This window comes from Xiphophorus hellerii, chromosome 19, assembly GCF_003331165.1.
Source record: "Xiphophorus hellerii strain 12219 chromosome 19, Xiphophorus_hellerii-4.1, whole genome shotgun sequence".
Lineage (NCBI taxonomy): Eukaryota > Metazoa > Chordata > Actinopteri > Cyprinodontiformes > Poeciliidae > Xiphophorus > Xiphophorus hellerii.
This window is the reverse complement of record NC_045690.1, coordinates 556,053-571,190: the sequence shown is the minus strand read 5'-3', so window position 1 is coordinate 571,190 and position 15,138 is coordinate 556,053. Positions and strand designations below refer to the sequence as shown.

The 15,138-nt window shown below is 45.1% G+C and overlaps 3 protein-coding genes across 8 annotated transcripts; all 3 read right to left on the bottom strand.

The window, feature by feature from the left end:
• Positions 1-279: 279 nt before the first annotated feature.
• Positions 280-4,859, bottom strand: LOC116709611 (alcohol dehydrogenase 1-like). Its single transcript, XM_032548258.1, has 9 exons — positions 4,676-4,859; positions 3,767-3,868; positions 3,536-3,677; positions 3,101-3,188; positions 2,790-3,009; positions 1,880-2,140; positions 1,673-1,805; positions 699-837; positions 280-625 (listed from the first exon to the last, which is right to left on the bottom strand). The coding sequence occupies exons 1-9, from the start codon at positions 4,691-4,693 to the stop codon at positions 592-594; spliced, it is 1,137 nt and encodes a 378-aa protein (XP_032404149.1). The 5' UTR covers positions 4,694-4,859; the 3' UTR covers positions 280-591.
• An 865-nt stretch (positions 4,860-5,724) lies between these two features.
• On the bottom strand, positions 5,725-9,668 carry LOC116709607 (alcohol dehydrogenase 1-like). 5 transcript variants are annotated; one of them, XR_004336912.1, is made up of 9 exons: positions 8,219-8,457; positions 8,005-8,106; positions 7,749-7,890; positions 7,595-7,679; positions 7,283-7,502; positions 6,941-7,201; positions 6,729-6,861; positions 6,216-6,452; positions 5,725-6,145 (listed from the first exon to the last, which is right to left on the bottom strand). XR_004336912.1 is itself a non-coding variant. In XM_032548255.1 (9 exons), the coding sequence occupies exons 1-9, from the start codon at positions 9,449-9,451 to the stop codon at positions 6,112-6,114; spliced, it is 1,134 nt and encodes a 377-aa protein (XP_032404146.1). In that variant the 5' UTR covers positions 9,452-9,667; the 3' UTR covers positions 5,725-6,111. The 5 variants fall into 5 exon arrangements, 4 of the variants coding, with proteins under 4 accessions (XP_032404146.1, XP_032404144.1, XP_032404145.1 ...); XM_032548255.1 differs by lacking the exon at positions 8,219-8,457 and adding an exon at positions 9,434-9,667 and having other exon boundaries at positions 6,216-6,354; XM_032548253.1 differs by having other exon boundaries at positions 6,216-6,354; positions 8,219-8,456.
• Positions 9,669-10,641: 973 nt separating this feature from the next.
• Positions 10,642-14,838, bottom strand: LOC116709604 (alcohol dehydrogenase 1-like). Of its 2 annotated transcripts, XM_032548247.1 has the most exons (9): positions 14,711-14,838; positions 13,943-14,044; positions 13,280-13,421; positions 12,618-12,705; positions 12,314-12,533; positions 11,971-12,231; positions 11,770-11,902; positions 10,889-11,027; positions 10,642-10,800 (listed from the first exon to the last, which is right to left on the bottom strand). In XM_032548247.1, the coding sequence occupies exons 1-9, from the start codon at positions 14,726-14,728 to the stop codon at positions 10,770-10,772; spliced, it is 1,134 nt and encodes a 377-aa protein (XP_032404138.1). In that variant the 5' UTR covers positions 14,729-14,838; the 3' UTR covers positions 10,642-10,769. The 2 variants fall into 2 exon arrangements, with proteins under 2 accessions (XP_032404138.1, XP_032404139.1); XM_032548248.1 differs by lacking the exons at positions 10,642-10,800; positions 10,889-11,027 and adding an exon at positions 11,615-11,634 and having other exon boundaries at positions 11,740-11,902.
• Between the last annotated feature and the right edge of the window lie 300 nt (positions 14,839-15,138).

Below are 15,138 nucleotides of genomic sequence, written 5' to 3'. Positions count from 1 at the left end.
TTCCAATATTTTATTAATTGGCTTCCTTGATTTATTGCCCTTAATATTCTGTTTTAAAATTATTTTTTTTACATTGATTTTTGTCTATTTAGATTTTGCGTTTTCATTCCAGTCATCTTCTCCTATTGGTCAACATCTATAGCCAAGCACAAAGTTGAGATTTATTTTTGGATGCAGTATTTGCCATATTACTTTATTAAGCCTTTTATTTTTATTGCCAATTGTGGCAGGATCAGTCCTCCATAGATGTATGAATGAATTCCAACTCAAACACATAAATTCAACGTTTTATCTTTTTAATGTGTAATCATTCTCTGGGAAACGGTTCATTTCAGGTGAATATTAATGATTAAAGACTAAATGAATTTTCTAACGGAATCATTTCTTCCGAGACGTTTCTTGGTTCTTCTCCCTCCATCCCAGCTCTAACTGTCAAACTGAAAAACAGGGTTTCCTCTGGCTGTTTGAGGCAATTTAATCTAACTTCATTCGTTTCCTGTATCACCCTGAAACGGAGGACGTCTGTCGGAGTGAAGCTGACGGACGGATAAAAACCCAGAATTAAACCAAACATCAGAACCGGCTCCGGTTCTACTCGGCAGAAACCTTCATGACGACCCGGACGCTGTGGAACAAACACAGGAATAACTGAGCAGCTGCTGCTGTGTGAGCATGTTGGCGACGAACCGGGTCGGTACCATTGGGAGTTCTTCATCAGCTCTATGGCGTCGTTGACCTGGTCCAGCTCCATGTTGTGGCTGATGAACTCGTCCAGCTTCACCTTCTTCTCCAGGTAGGATCTCACCATCCCCGCCACGCCGTCCTTAGCTTTAAACCCTGAGGCGGATCAGAACCGCACAAGGCAACGAGACTTTACTTATACAGCAGCTTTCAGCCAGAGACGGTTCCAGGTGAAAGAAGTTAAAACATAATAAAACACAACAAACAGATTCAATTTAAACAGGTTTAGATAAGAAACTTTTAAAATGTTTTGTTTTAATGACCTCATGGAGCCAGAGGTCATTTACTGACAATAAAAACTGAAGCTGCTTCGGTTTCACTCTGCTGGACTAAAAGGTCTCAGTGGCTAATGGAAGAAAATCAGAAATATATTCTGGGTTTTTATTAGTGAGTGTTTTATAAACCATTAAAACTTTAAATGTTGTGTGAGCAGCAGGAAGTGGAAGGATCTCGGATCTGGACTGATTCTGATCTTCGTTTTGGTGAGGACTCATTCTGCAGAAGATGATGTTTTATTGTTTGTTTTTTTTATTGTTTATTTTTTTTGCTAATCCAGTAAAAATAATGCTGCAATAATTGAATCTGCTAAAAGCTCTGAAGTAAATTTTCAGAATCTTGTTGACATGAGTCGTCTAATTCTGCCGACATTTTTAGCTGGTGATATTGTGTCTCAATGATAAATTTGATCTGGTCAAGTCAGGATCCTGATCCCCACAGATTCATGGCCTAGTCAAAGCATTTTAAACCAGCAGGCTGAAGGTGGGCGATCATTTTTAACCGGAGCTCTTTGGGCCAAAAACTAAAACTTCAGTTTTATCTTTATTTAGTTGAACATTTTGGCCCATCCAGATATTAAAGACTCGTCAACAGCTGCTGGCATCAGCATGACTCCATCAGCAGAACCAGAACCGCAGCAGAGCGACAGGCTCACCTCCAAACATGGAGCCCTTCCAGGTCCGCCCGCAGATCAGGTGGCGCGGTCGGATGGTGATGTCGAACATGTCGGTCCAGCCGACCACCACGCTGACCCCCCAGGCCTCCATGCTGGACTCCAAGGCGCTGCGCTGGACGGACCAGCAGAACACGGTCAGCGGCCCGGTTCCGCTCTCCAGACTAACACAGAGCATCGGTCCCTCACCATGACCTCCACGTTCCCCACGCACTCCAGGGAGAAGTCCACCCCTCCTCCGGTCATCTCAGAGATGACCTCATGGATGGGCCGGCTGTGGTCCTTTGGGTTCAGGAAGTCGGTGGCGCCCAACTCTTTGGCCTTCTCCGCTTTGTCCGGGTTGATGTCGACGGCGATGATCCTGCTGGCTCCCGCCGCCCTGCAGCCCATGACCGCAGCCAGGCCCACGGCTCCCAGACCGAACACGGCGCAGCTGGAGCCCGCTTCCACCTGGACACACGGAGAACCCCTGAAATACGGAAACACAAAGTAATCCCAAACTTCTGCAATCTGGGAGCGGATTAAACAGAACAGAGTTAATCTCATGGTCTGTTATTGGACAAAACGATCATTTAAAATTGATATTGGTATTAATAGCAAATGCTAATAGCTTATGCTGCCAACATATTAGCCTATGCTAATATGTTTAGCTTGTGCTAAACATATTATTTAGTGTAAGCTAACGGTAAAGTACTGTACCAGCGTATTATTTAGTTTAAACAGACACTAAGGTACTATACTAACACAATATTTAGTAGAAGCTAAAGCTACACCTTGTTGATATCCAGGATCATTATTATCGCCCTGCTATGTAAAGTCCTGACTCATTTCAAAGTAAAAGCATGAGGTCTACATACTTTAAGAGTTAGACGTTCCAGTTTAACTCTTTAAAACCAAGAAACAAAAAGTTTTATTTTTCAATGAATAAAACTTTTACAAAAGTCAAACTTTATTTAACTGAAAGTTTAAAAAACAGCTGAATTAATTAGCACTTTAGAATTTATCTGGAAAGAGTAATTTAGGGGAAGCTAAGTGCGCTAAATAAGTTTCTCTGTGCTGTTAGCGGACTAGCGGAAGCGCGGGGACGCGGCTCTCCCACCTTGGCGGTGTTCACCGCGGCTCCGTAGCCGGTGCAGATCCCGCAGCCCAGCAGGCAGACCTTGTCCAGAGGAGCCGCGGGGTCGATCCTGGTCACAGCGATCTGGTTGATGACGGTGTACTCAGAGAAGGTGCTGGTTCCCATGAACTGGTGGACTCTCTTCCCCTTACAGGTGAACCTGGATTCCACTCCGGCCATAATTTCTTGGCGAATTCTGGTCCTGGTGGAGACAGTTTCTGAGCTAAAGAACTGTGTTTGTTCTTTACTGGAAAAATGCCACCATTAAAGGCTGAGGACCAGGCCAGTCTCACCATGCTCTCTCACACTGGTTGGTCCTCGGACTCTTACAGAACCGACATTCTTTACACTGGCAGAGGAAAAGAGGAATCACCTTGTCTCCTAGGAGACCAAAAGGAGACACTAAATATTTACTGTGAAGCTAAACTTTAGGTACAAGCTACATATTTAATTTGTGTATTAAATATTTAGTTTGCGAACTTAACATTAATTTAGGAACTGATACAGTAATGAATGATTGACATGGTGACAAACGACACGATCTAAATAAGCCAAATTATTGATGTTCAAGTTTTAAATGGCGTCTCCTAGAAGGAGAACCGGCGGGTTTGGGGCCGAAACCCGCCGGTTCTCCAGGACGGAGGAAGGAAAGAGGCTTCATGCAGCGTGTCGAGGCAGCAGCAGGTGACCTGCTGTCACATCAACATCAGCTTCCGGTTCGGACTGACCGGGCTGAAACTCTGTGACTCCCGGTCCGACACTCTCCACGATGCCGGCGCCCTCGTGGCCCAGGACCGTGGGAAAGCCGTCTGCAGTCATGCTCTCCAGCAGGTGGTACAGGTCAGAGTGGCACACCGAGGTCGCCACTATCTGCGCCAGGAAGTAACCATGACAACGGCCACGTCAGCGGCTTTAGCGTTACGAAAGACCTCCTGGTGACACAAAGAGGCGCCTCCCACCTTGATGCGGACCTCACCGGCCTCAGGAGGAGCCACCTCGATTTCCTCGATGGCGGCCGGCGTGTTGGGCGCCCAGGACACCGCCGCCCTGCACCGGATGACCTGGCGGCCACAGAAACATCCGGTATTAACCTTTAACCTTTAACCACGGAGTTCCTGCACAATGAGCTGCTGGTTGTAAAAACGCTCAGAAATTACAGAAATAGTTTGGGTGGTTTACGTTCATTTTTCAGGCATATTTTAATCATATTTTTTATTCATTTATAAATGTTTTTAGTTTCAAACCAAATATTTAGTTAGCTAGCTAAAAAAACCTAAATATGTAACATCAGAATGATGACCTGTTTCTTTTCCAAATAAATAAACATTTATTTATTTATTTATTTAAGCTTTTAATCATCTAATTGGCACATTATTTCAAACATTTCCTACCTGGTGAAATAGATACATTTTTATTGTATATTTTGGATAATTAACCTTTTCTGCTTGCTTGTTCATGACACACAGGATAATAATTGGTATGCTAATGCTATCCAGAAAGGAAAAACTTTAAAAAACTACAAGGTTTGAATGACTGGCAGAATGTTCTGGTCCCGGTTTGAGCGACTTTTTAAACCAGAGCAGATTAAAGGTTGGTAAAAAAAATTGGGCGGACTATCCCTTTAGTCCTTCACTGAATCTGAAGCTGCATTTAGAAGCCATTAGCTTCAGAGTACCAGACTTACTGTGTGAAGGCTTCATGATCAAATCAATCGCCTGCCGCTTTGGTCGAGTTTACAGAAACAAAGTGATCGGGGCAGAGAACTTCCGGGTCAGACCGCTCGTCAAAAATGAAATCATGAAAATCGAAATTTTGCGCTCGTTGTCCTGAAAACACGGACCGCCGGTGGTCTGTGTGTTTCCTCTCACCTTCCCAGCTGTGGACATTTTTCCTGCAGAGATGATCGATCGATCCGAGGCCAAAGTTTCAGCAGCAAAGGAAAAGAAGAGGATCAGTTCAATCAGGCACACAGCGAGACGAGCAGGGACTTTAACCTGCAGCTGTTATCAGGCGGGTCCGGTCCGGTCCGGTCCGGTCCGGTTCTGGTCTCACCTTCACCCGAGACGCCGCAGCAGAAAGAGGAAGAAAAACTTTTGGAATAAAATGTGTTCCAGTCACAGTCTGGTGAAAACCAGTCGAGTTTGTTTAAAACCAGAATGAAACCAGAAACAAGATCAGGAAGTCATGAAGCGATCAGACAACAAAACCATAATAAAATATAAATATATTATAAGATAATAAACCCCTGAGCCGCTGCAGTAAACAGTATCTAACCCTGGCAGGGAGGGGTCAGTCCTTCATAACTGGCCGTCAGATTATTAAAATCACAACGTGATTCTTTAAACAAGCCATTTAATTTGATCTGCTGGTTGAATCTTTATTTTCTCTCAGTTATAAAACAATAAATCTTGTTTACATGTGAAGGATTTGAAATGAGTTTTTATCAGCTGAGGATTCCATTTCCTGATCCAGTTTGAGGAGATGAACTTTGGCTTCAGAGAGTAAAATGTCTGGAAATGATTTATTTCTGAGCAGGTGAAAGTTTATCTCTGCTTTACCACGTCACAGAAGGGCCTGGGCCGGCCCAAAGTAGAAGCAAACTTTGCAACTGCTGAGGAGAAACTGGTTGGAAAAACTTCAGCTGGAAAATCATCTTCATATATTTCTGATTTAAAGAGAATTGAGACATTTCTGCAGCTCTTGCTAAAGCTGTGGAAATATTATTACACATTAACAGCAGTTTTAATGTGAAAGTATAACAGAGTATGAGGGCAAGACTAAGAAACAATATGAGAATTAAGTCATAATCTTACTAGAATAAAGTCGTATAATAGTCATATAAAGAAAAAGTAGAATAAAGTTGTAATGAGTAAAAAGTCAGATTGCTGCAAAAAGTCAAGAATTAAATGATAAAATGACAAGAATAAAGTTTTACGACAGAAAGTCCAAATAATCTGAGAGCAAACAGTTTTATGATAATAAAGAAAAAAGTCTCAACAAATAGTTGAACTCAATAATCAAAGGAATAATCAAAAATTAAAAGAATATTTAGTGAAGTTTCACTTTATCACCTTTCATCTTTTAGGACGTCATCATCAGATTATTATCATCAGACTGAGATGAACATGATTATTATATCGAAGATTTGTCTGAAGACAAAACGAGAAATCAGCTTCTAGATATGTTCTGCAAAAGATCAAAGTAGAACTAGAAACATAGAGTCAGTCCAAAGCAGAGTCCAGATCAGCTCCTTTATTTTCTACCATCAGGCAACAGGATGGAAACGTTCAGACGCTCGATGACGTCACTGAGGAGCGACGCTCAGCACGGCCCGGACGCTGCGGAGACACAAACACCCAGTCAGGACCGTTTCAATCATGAAGGGAACATCTGAGCTTCGGGTCGCACCACCGGCCGTTCTTCATCAGCTCCACGGCTTCGTTGACCTGGTCCAGCCTCAGGTTGTGGGTGATGAACTCGTCCACCATCAGCTTCCTGTCCAGGTAAGCTCTGACCATCTGAGCAACGCCGTCCTTCCCTTTAAACCCTGAAGCAGAGGAAGCATCATCAGGTACCGTCCCTTTAAGAACAGGGCCGTGTCCAGACTGAAACACACGGGGGGCTGAGCATGACGAAAAAATTCATCTGAAACCACATATTTACATAAACCTTTAAACCTCCAAACGTTTTTCAACAAGATGATTTATTGTTGCTAAGCGCTAAAAATAACTAGAGAAATTCTGCATTAACTTGTTTCTAATGCAGAAGTTTATTATTATGATTCATTAAAACAGTGATGATGTCATGGCTTTGGGAGTTTCTGATTGGTTAATCAGTGTCACCTGATGTGAGGAGCGGTTAGCTAATGCTAACGCTAACTCCAGAAGCTGCTGGTTCTGATCGCTGAGGTTCGTTTCTCACCTCCAAACAGAGTTCCCGTCCATTTCCGTCCAGTCATCAGCTGGATGGGCGGGGCGCTGAAGTTCTGCATGTCCGTCCAGCCGGCGATCACGCTGACCCCCCAGCCGGCAGCGCACGACTCCAAGGCGCCGCGCTGCACGGAAATGCATCATTGATCAGTCCGCCCGCGTCATTCACACACCGTGAGACCCTGACCCTCACCATGACCTCACCATGACCTCCACATTCCCGATGCATTCGAAGGAGAAGTCCACTCCGCCGCCGGTCATCTCCTGGATGACCTGCTGGATGGGCCTGCTGTGGTCGTTGGGGTTCACCACATCCGTGGCTCCCAACACCTTGGCCTTCTCAAACTTCTCCGGGTTGATGTCGACGGCGATGATCCTGCTGGCTGCCGCCGCCCTGCAGCCCATGACCGCAGCCAGGCCCACGGCTCCCAGACCGAACACGGCGCAGCTGGAGCCCGCTTCCACCTGGAGGCCACGGGTTAAAGCCGGTGAGGGTTTCCCTCTCTAACCTGAGCGGTCTGGACAGTGAGGTTCGTGTCGGGGCACCTTGGCGGTATTGACGGCCGCTCCGTACCCGGTGCAGATGGCGCAGCCGATCAGACAGACTTTGTCCAGCGGCGCGGCCGGGTCGATCTTGGCCACAGAAATCTCCTTCACCACGGTGAACTCAGAGAAGCTGCTGGTTCCCAGGAACTGCAGCAGCTTCCTGCCCCTGCAGCTGATCCTGGAGCGCTCAAAGCTCCGCTCATCTATTCGACCGGCCGACCTGAACACAACATATGATCCATTAGTTTCATATCGACCTAGAAACTAATAAAAACACCAATAAGACTGGAAATGACAGAAGATGAGGGACACCCGTTGACGCAGAGGTTGGTCTTGGGACTCTTGCAGAGGCGGCATTCCCGACACTGAGGCATGAACAGCGGGATCACTGTGTCTCCTGGATCACAAACATGTCAGATTCAGCAGAGTTAAAGCAGAACCAGGCGGTCCGGCTGGTTCTACTGACCCGGCTGGAACTCCGTGACCCCGGGTCCGATGCTCTCCACCACACCGGCTGCTTCATGGCCAAAAACGGCCGGGAACATCGTCTGATTCAGACATTTGCACAGGAAGTAGAGATCCGACTGACACACTCCTGTTGCCACGATCTGCAGAGGAAACGACACAATAAAGTAACGACAGTCAGAAAAGAGCTTCAAGTTGCATTTAAGGCTCGGATGATTCTGGCTTTATTATTCACATTTTGCTTCATTTGCTCTGACCTTGATCCGGATCTCCTTCTCCTGAGGCGGTGCCACCTCAACCTCTTCGATCACCAAAGGCTGGTTGAACTCCCAGGCTACTGCTGCCTTGCACCTGATGACCTGCAGACGGGCGAAAACCTCTGAACCTTACAGCCGTTAGCAGCATCAGCAGCTAGCGGCGAAGCTCTTTGGATGATCCAAATAAACTAGTTAGTAAACTAATTTATTAAACCTCTGAGGATTTCAACACTTTCATATCCTGTAAATATTCGTCCATCTTCCAGCCTTTTCCTATCAGGAGGCTGAGAGGCGGGGTCACCTGGACAGGTCACCGGTTCATCGCCAGGGCAACACAGAGACACACAGGACAAACAACCACACACACACCTAGGGAGAATTTAGGGAGACCAATTAACTTGACAGTCATGCTTTGGACTGTGGGAGGAAGAACCCACCATGCACAGGGGGAACATGCTAACTCCATGCAGAAAGACCCTAGGCCGGGAATCGAACCCAGGACCTTCATGCTGCAAGGCAACAGTGCTACCAACTGCTCCACTGTGCAGCTTCCTGTAAATATGTAACCTAAAAATCGAACATTTACTTTTGCTTAAAACAGAAGGTTAACTTCTGACCCTGACCTTGAATCTGACCTCACTAATTGTTTTGTTTGCTATTTTTTGTCCTTTTTTATGTCAGATTTATGATTTGCAGTGATTTCACCAAAAGTTGATTTAGTTTGTCTCCCTGAGGTTCGCAGCTGAAGGTGAAGGACGCTGCGTCTCTTAAAGCTGCGGCGCTGCGGCTCCTTCAGGGTCGCTACGTGTTGAGCAGCCATGAAAAGTGTTTTGCATTTTCCTTGATGAAAAACTGAACTATAATAAACACTATGAGCTACCTGGACCAGAAAGCATAAAGCATAAAGCTGCAACAATTTCAGCTTTATTCACAAGAAGCAAAGTAAAACTGAACTAAATACAAAATTTACACATTTTTGTGCAAAATTCAAGGTTTATTAAAGACTCCATTCAGTGGCAGTTTGGCTCATTTGCTACAAAATTAGATGGAAAATCTATTTTCCAAACATCTAGCGCACTAACAGCAGGAACATGAGACCAGCTCTTACACAAGCTGCAGCTTAACGTCGACTCATCAGAGCAAATATGAACTTTACTGCTGCAGCTTTCAGCAGAAAACATCATTTCACTGGATGCAGATTTGAGCTTTTTTACTTCTGCATTTTGTTTCAGGATTTCTCACTTTGCTTCTTTAAAAAACATTTGAAACCGTTTTAAATGTTTTATCCAAACTTTGCATTATGTAACAAAACAGGATGAAAACTTTGACGTACAAATATTTACTGAAAACTTTAAAACTGGTTGTGAAAATGACCGAGACACTAAATCTGGTCAAACTTTGAGGCGGTGAAACATGCAGTCCTGCTTACCTCTCCAGCTGTGGCCATCTGTCCTGCTGAAGGGGAATGTCAGCGGCTCAGATGGAGGCTGGGACTTTAACCTGCTCAGGTCAGACCAGATTATCTCTGTTACATTTTAAACAAAAGGTTTAAAGGTTTTTAGAATAAAATCGTTGCCAGAAGTGATTCGTTCAGAGCTGGAGGCCTTCAGGTGACAAAGATCAACACGCTTCAAAATGTGACGACTTCATTTCTTATCAGATATAATCTGATATTTCTCTGTTCTCCATAAACCAACAGGCTGCATCGATCAGACAGACACTGTCCAGCGGCGTGGCCACAGAAATCTCCTTCACCACAGCGAACTCAGAGCTGATGCCCCCAGCAGCTGATCCTGGATTCATTCAGAACCATCCATGAATTCATTTCTGCAGCCTAATGAACACATGATGATGCAATGAAGGGATGAGCTCCGTACCCGCTGACACGCGTGTTGGTCTTGGGACTCTTGCAGAAGCTGCATTCCCAACACTGAGGCATGAACAGCGGATCCCCGTGGTAGAAGATTTAATCTGTGCTCCACACCGTCAGGTTGATCCTGAAGAACCAGGCGGTCCGGCTGGTTCTACTGACCCGGCTGGAACTCTGTGACCCCGCCCGTCCTTCTGCTCATTTGTTGTCGAGTATTTCTTATTTTAAAGCCAGATTCCTTTCTGCTGACTATCTCTGACGTTTCCTGATGTTCCTCTGCTAAAACGCTGTTATTGCTTCATTGTTGACCTCAGCTGACGGAACAACGAGTTTCCTGTTGTGTTTCAGGTTCTCTGCTGCTTTAGCCAACGTCTGTCTGCTTGTTTCTTGTCAATCAGTTGCAACAACTTGTTAACATCAACACGCTACACAAAGACTTATTAGCAGAATTAGAGTCATGTAGGTTAATAATGACCTTTTCTAACAGACACAACTCATAAAGAGGCTGAAATATAATAAACACTATGAGCTACCTGGACCAGAAAGCATCTTTTGTTACTAAGGAAGGGAAACAGGAGAACCGTCTGAAGAGTGATGTGTCGTTATTTACTTAATATTCTATGAATCTAAGAAGAAAACGATGTGAAAGTGATGAAGGTTTCTGATGCTGCTGCTGGACAAATAGGAGAAATGATGTGGAACAAATTTAGAAAAGGAAAAATATCTGACAGAACAAAGAACAACTCTTAGCTTTAACAAATACAACATTCAGGTTAAATGATTTTATTTGCTCCAAATGTTTCATGACCCCAGATGTAATCATCAGGCAGGACAGACGAACCGTTGGCTGCAGACTGCGAACAAACGCCGACATTTTGAAAGGAGCTTTGTTGACTCAAGGAGAAACTCTCAGGACCGCCCGGATGCTGCGCAGCAAAAACAGAAGAGATGAGAAGAAAAACTGGAAGGTTTGAACAACGGAAGAGCTTCTGTCTGGTGTTAATTAGAACGTACCACTGGCCGTTCTTCATCAGCTCCACGGCTTCGTTGACCTTCTCCAGAGTCATGCTGTGAGTGATGAACTCGTCCAGCTTCACCTTCCTGTCCAGGTAGAATTTCACCATCTCAGGAACACCGTCCTTACTCTTGAACCCTGAGGCGCATGAAACAAACATGAACCGATCCAGATTCATGAACTGAACCAGATTCATGACCTGATCCAGATTCATGAACTGATCCAGATTCATGACCTGAACCAGATTCATGACCTGATCCAGATTCATGACCTGATCCAGATTCATGAACTGATCCAGATTCATGACCTGATCCAGATTCATGAACTGATCCAGATTCATGACCTGAACCAGATTCATGAACCGATCCAGATTCATGAACCGAACCAGATTCATGACCTGATCCAGATTCATGAACTGATCCAGATTCATGAACCGAACCAGATTCATGACCTGAACCAGATTCATGAACCGATCCAGATTCATGAACCGAACCAGATTCATGACCTGAACCAGATTCATGAACCGATCCAGATTCATGACCTGATCCAGATTCATGAACCAATCCAGATCCATGAACCGATCCAGATTCATGGACCGAACCAGATTCATGAACCGAACCAGATTCATTTAACCTTTCAGTGGTCATAAGGGATTGGGTCATTTGGACCCCACAGGTTTTCTAGTCTGTGCGCGGTCTGGATGGGATCACATTGACCCTGCTTGCGTTTTACTTAGGGGTTCAGATCCCAACACACGTCTCATGTTGGTTTGGACCCGGCAGTATCCCTGAAGCCTGACTTGAAGCCAGGTCAATGCCAGGATGACTTTTCTCAGCTTCCTGTGATCTAAAAACACTCAGATTGACTCTTCTGGTCTCACCTCCAAACAGGGTGCCCTTCCATGTACGGCCCGAGATGAGCTGAATGGGTCGGGCGGCAAAATCATGCAGATCTGTCCAGCCGACAAGCACGCTGACACCCCATCCTTTCACACAGGACTCCAGGGCACTGCGCTGCACAGAGGAGCAGAGCACGTCAGACATCTTGATTTATTTTTAAGCTTGTACCAGATGATCCTCACCATGACTGCAACATTTCCAACACACTCCAGGGAGTAGTCCACTCCTCCATCGGTCATCTCAGCCAGCACCTGGTTGATGGGTCTGCTGTGATCTTTGGGGTTCACAAACTCAGTGGCACCAAACACTTTGGCTTTCTCAAACTTCTCTGGGTTGATGTCAACGGCGATGATCCTTTTGGCTCCTGCAAACTTACAGCCCATGACTGCAGCCAGGCCCACAGCTCCCAGACCGAACACGGCGCAGGTGGAGCCCGCTTCCACCTGCAGGACCACATGCTCACATTAGCTTAATGCTTAGTGCTTCGATATCCACATGCTGCCAAGAAAGACTTTCAGGTACCACCTTAGCGGTGTTGACTGCTGCGCCGAACCCAGTGCAGACCCCACAGCCAAGGAGGCAGACTTTATCCAGAGGGGCGGCCGGGTCGATCTTAGCCACTGCTATCTGGTTAAGAACCGTGTACTCAGAGAAGGTGCTGGTCCCCAAAAACTGCAGCAGCTTCTTCCCCTTACAGCTCAGTCTGGTTTCTTCTAAAGCCATCACATCATAGCGCTCAGCGGCCCTGAGAACAAAAGTGACTGTCTTTCTTTTAAACTGTAAAAATATTGAAGATCTGATGAATTCATGAATAAAGAAATCAACCTACCATCCTTTGACACACTGGTTGGTCTTTGGGCTTTTACAAAAGCGACACTCTCGACACTGGGAGACGAACAGAGGGATAACCTTGTCCCCTGAATATTAAAGAAATCATCTTAAACATTTTAATGTAGGACGAAGATGAAATGATGTGACACTTTCTTTGGGCTTGTCAGTCAGGATCAGAGAGGAAACTCTAATAGCTTCAGGTTGTTGAAGTTTGACCCTTTAATGTTTGAACCTTGTCAGGAACATTACGGTTTAATTTTCCCAGCTGATCTCAGGTGAAGAATTTTATTGGTTTCTGAGGAGAAAATGCAGTGAGAACATGAACTGATCCAGATTCAAGGTTTTATTTTATTTTTGACTAAATGCCAACAGTGGAGTTGGTCAAGTCAATGCCTGCAAGGCGCTCAGGCAGCATCACCCTCCACCACCGTGCTTCACAGTGGGTACAGATCTGCTGGGTCTGGGTTCCAACACATTGGTCTCTACTCCAGTCTGTGCAGAGGACATTGTCCCAGAAGTCTTGTCCTTCTCCCTTATGTCCTGCTGCCACCTTGTTTCCAGAAAGGTTTTTTTCCAGGTAACGTCGTTGCGTTGTACAGACTTTGGTTGACCCACAGCGCCAAGAGCAGCAAACGGCTCTCAGAGTTGGGTTTGACTCACCTGGCTGAAACTCGGTGACACCGGGCCCAACGCTCTCCACTATGCCAGCTCCCTCATGTCCGAGAACCGCGGGGAAGCCATCTTTGTGCATTCCCTCAAACAGGTGGTACAGGTCTGTGTGGCAGACGCCTGTGGCCACAATCTGCAAACGGGGAAATCACTCAACTTAATTCATTACCGAATCTGACAATATTTGACGTTTGGTGAATATACCAGGCGGAGTTGTTCGCCATGCTAACGTCAGATCTGATCAGACGATGTTCCAGCTGTTCACACGGCACCACATGGTTTCTATGGATCTGACCAGTAAGGTGACACCAGCCCCTACATGGGATCTTATCTGGGATAAGCACATGAGTGACTCCAGGTGGGGCATTCACATGAGGCGTGAACATATGAAAATCCCATTCAGGCACATCTATAACCCAGCTGAGGCCCTGAACCTGTTTTGGTCTATGGAAGTGATTATGGGATGCCATTAGTTTGTAGATGTGAAACTTTCAGATCTTCTTCTTCAAATGGAAAGTTTCCAGGTGATGGCTGCTGTTTCTAAATGATAAAAACTGGGCTTTTGTCCAGCAGTAGCTGCTGTAGCGCAGCGGTCAGAGAGGTGGAGGGCCTGGACAGACTGAACGGTGCGGCTCGTGTTTGTGGCTGACTCACCTGGATGCGAACCTCGTTGGCCTGAGGAGGCGCAACCTCAATCTCCTCGATGACCAGGGGCTTGTTGGGCTCCCAGGCCACCGCTGCCTTGCACCTGATGACCTAAAGCAAACTGACATCAGCTGGATTTGCTGCTTCTGCTCTCAAATTGTATCTCAGGACGTTTCCTGACAAACTGGAACCGAAAGGCTTTCAGGTTCAATTTCAGGTATCTGTGCTGATTTTGAGCAGTTCATGTTTAAATCTCACCTTCAGGGGAGAATAAAACCATTTATGAGAAAATGAAATGAGACAACTGATAAAAGCTCATGTTTTCCATGGTAAACACAATCCCTTTAAGACAATTTAGTTCTATTTTATTCCTTCATCAGAGTAAAACAGGGAAATGAATATTGTTCCTTGTGGATTTTTGTTCAACATCCTTAAACATTTTATTAGACATTTTTGGCCTTTTTCCAGTTTCTTCGCTTTGCCCCTTTCTGGCCTCTGGCTGCTTAGCGCCTGCCAATATCTGAGGTTGCGTAAAACTGTCAGGATAATTTGAACCAAGTCAAAATATCTCAAACCACAGATGAGTTTCATTATTTTCTTTTTTCATCAAATCAGGGAAAACGTTAAGATTTAAAACCTTCAGCAGTTTGATTTGTCGACTTCAGTCGCCGATCAAATGTTTTTGCTTTAATGCAAACTATAACCATAAATTTAACCAAGACATGAAAAAGCTGCAGATGCATGTCGAGGTGCTGTGAAAGTGAAAAGTTAACCTACCTTACCAGCTGTAGCCATTTCTACAGAGTAAAAGAGCCCGGAGGTTTGCAGCAGCTGCTGGAGGAACAAACAGTTTGGTTGAAATCCTGCAGCTGAAGCTGAAGTTATGCAACTGTGCAGATGGGGGGAGGATCTCTGGATGGTTTTCAACATATTGAATCTTTATCCACCACTTATATAAAAGGTAAGAGAAATAAAGCATCATTTTGTTATTTCATTCAATGACAAATGTGCTGCCTCCCAACTGCTTCTTTCCTCCTGTTCACCTTTAACCCCACATCACTTCACTGTGGAAATAAAGAGTTTAAAACATTTTTCTATTGCTGCAACATTTTAACTTGTTTGATTCAGACTGATGACAATCTCTTCCTACTTTAGCCTGAAATGTACCTGATTTAATCACAAAAAAATGGACTTTGTTTCCATCC

Bases quoted from the DNA above. Each gene is read 5' to 3' on its own strand.
- LOC116709611 (XM_032548258.1), bottom strand. The intron at 1,806-1,879 runs GTGAGGGACCGA...TGGTCCGTCCAG, and splicing joins TGGGGAACGTGGAGGTCATG to CGCAGCGCCTTGGAGTCCAG. The intron at 838-1,672 runs GTGAGCCTGTCG...GATCCGCCTCAG, and splicing joins GAAGGGCTCCATGTTTGGAG to GGTTTAAAGCTAAGGACGGC.
- LOC116709607 (XM_032548252.1), bottom strand. From the start codon at position 8,263: ATGGACGAATATTTACAGGATATGAAAGTGTTGAAATCCTCAGAG. The intron at 7,503-7,594 runs GTGTCCCTCATC...TGTTGTGTTCAG, and splicing joins ACCAACCTCTGCGTCAACGG to GTCGGCCGGTCGAATAGATG. The intron at 7,202-7,282 runs GTGCCCCGACAC...CGTGGCCTCCAG, and splicing joins CGGCCGTCAATACCGCCAAG to GTGGAAGCGGGCTCCAGCTG.
- LOC116709604 (XM_032548247.1), bottom strand. The intron at 12,232-12,313 runs GTGGTACCTGAA...GTGGTCCTGCAG, and splicing joins CAGCAGTCAACACCGCTAAG to GTGGAAGCGGGCTCCACCTG. The intron at 11,028-11,769 runs GTGAGACCAGAA...CATGCGCCTCAG, and splicing joins GAAGGGCACCCTGTTTGGAG to GGTTCAAGAGTAAGGACGGT.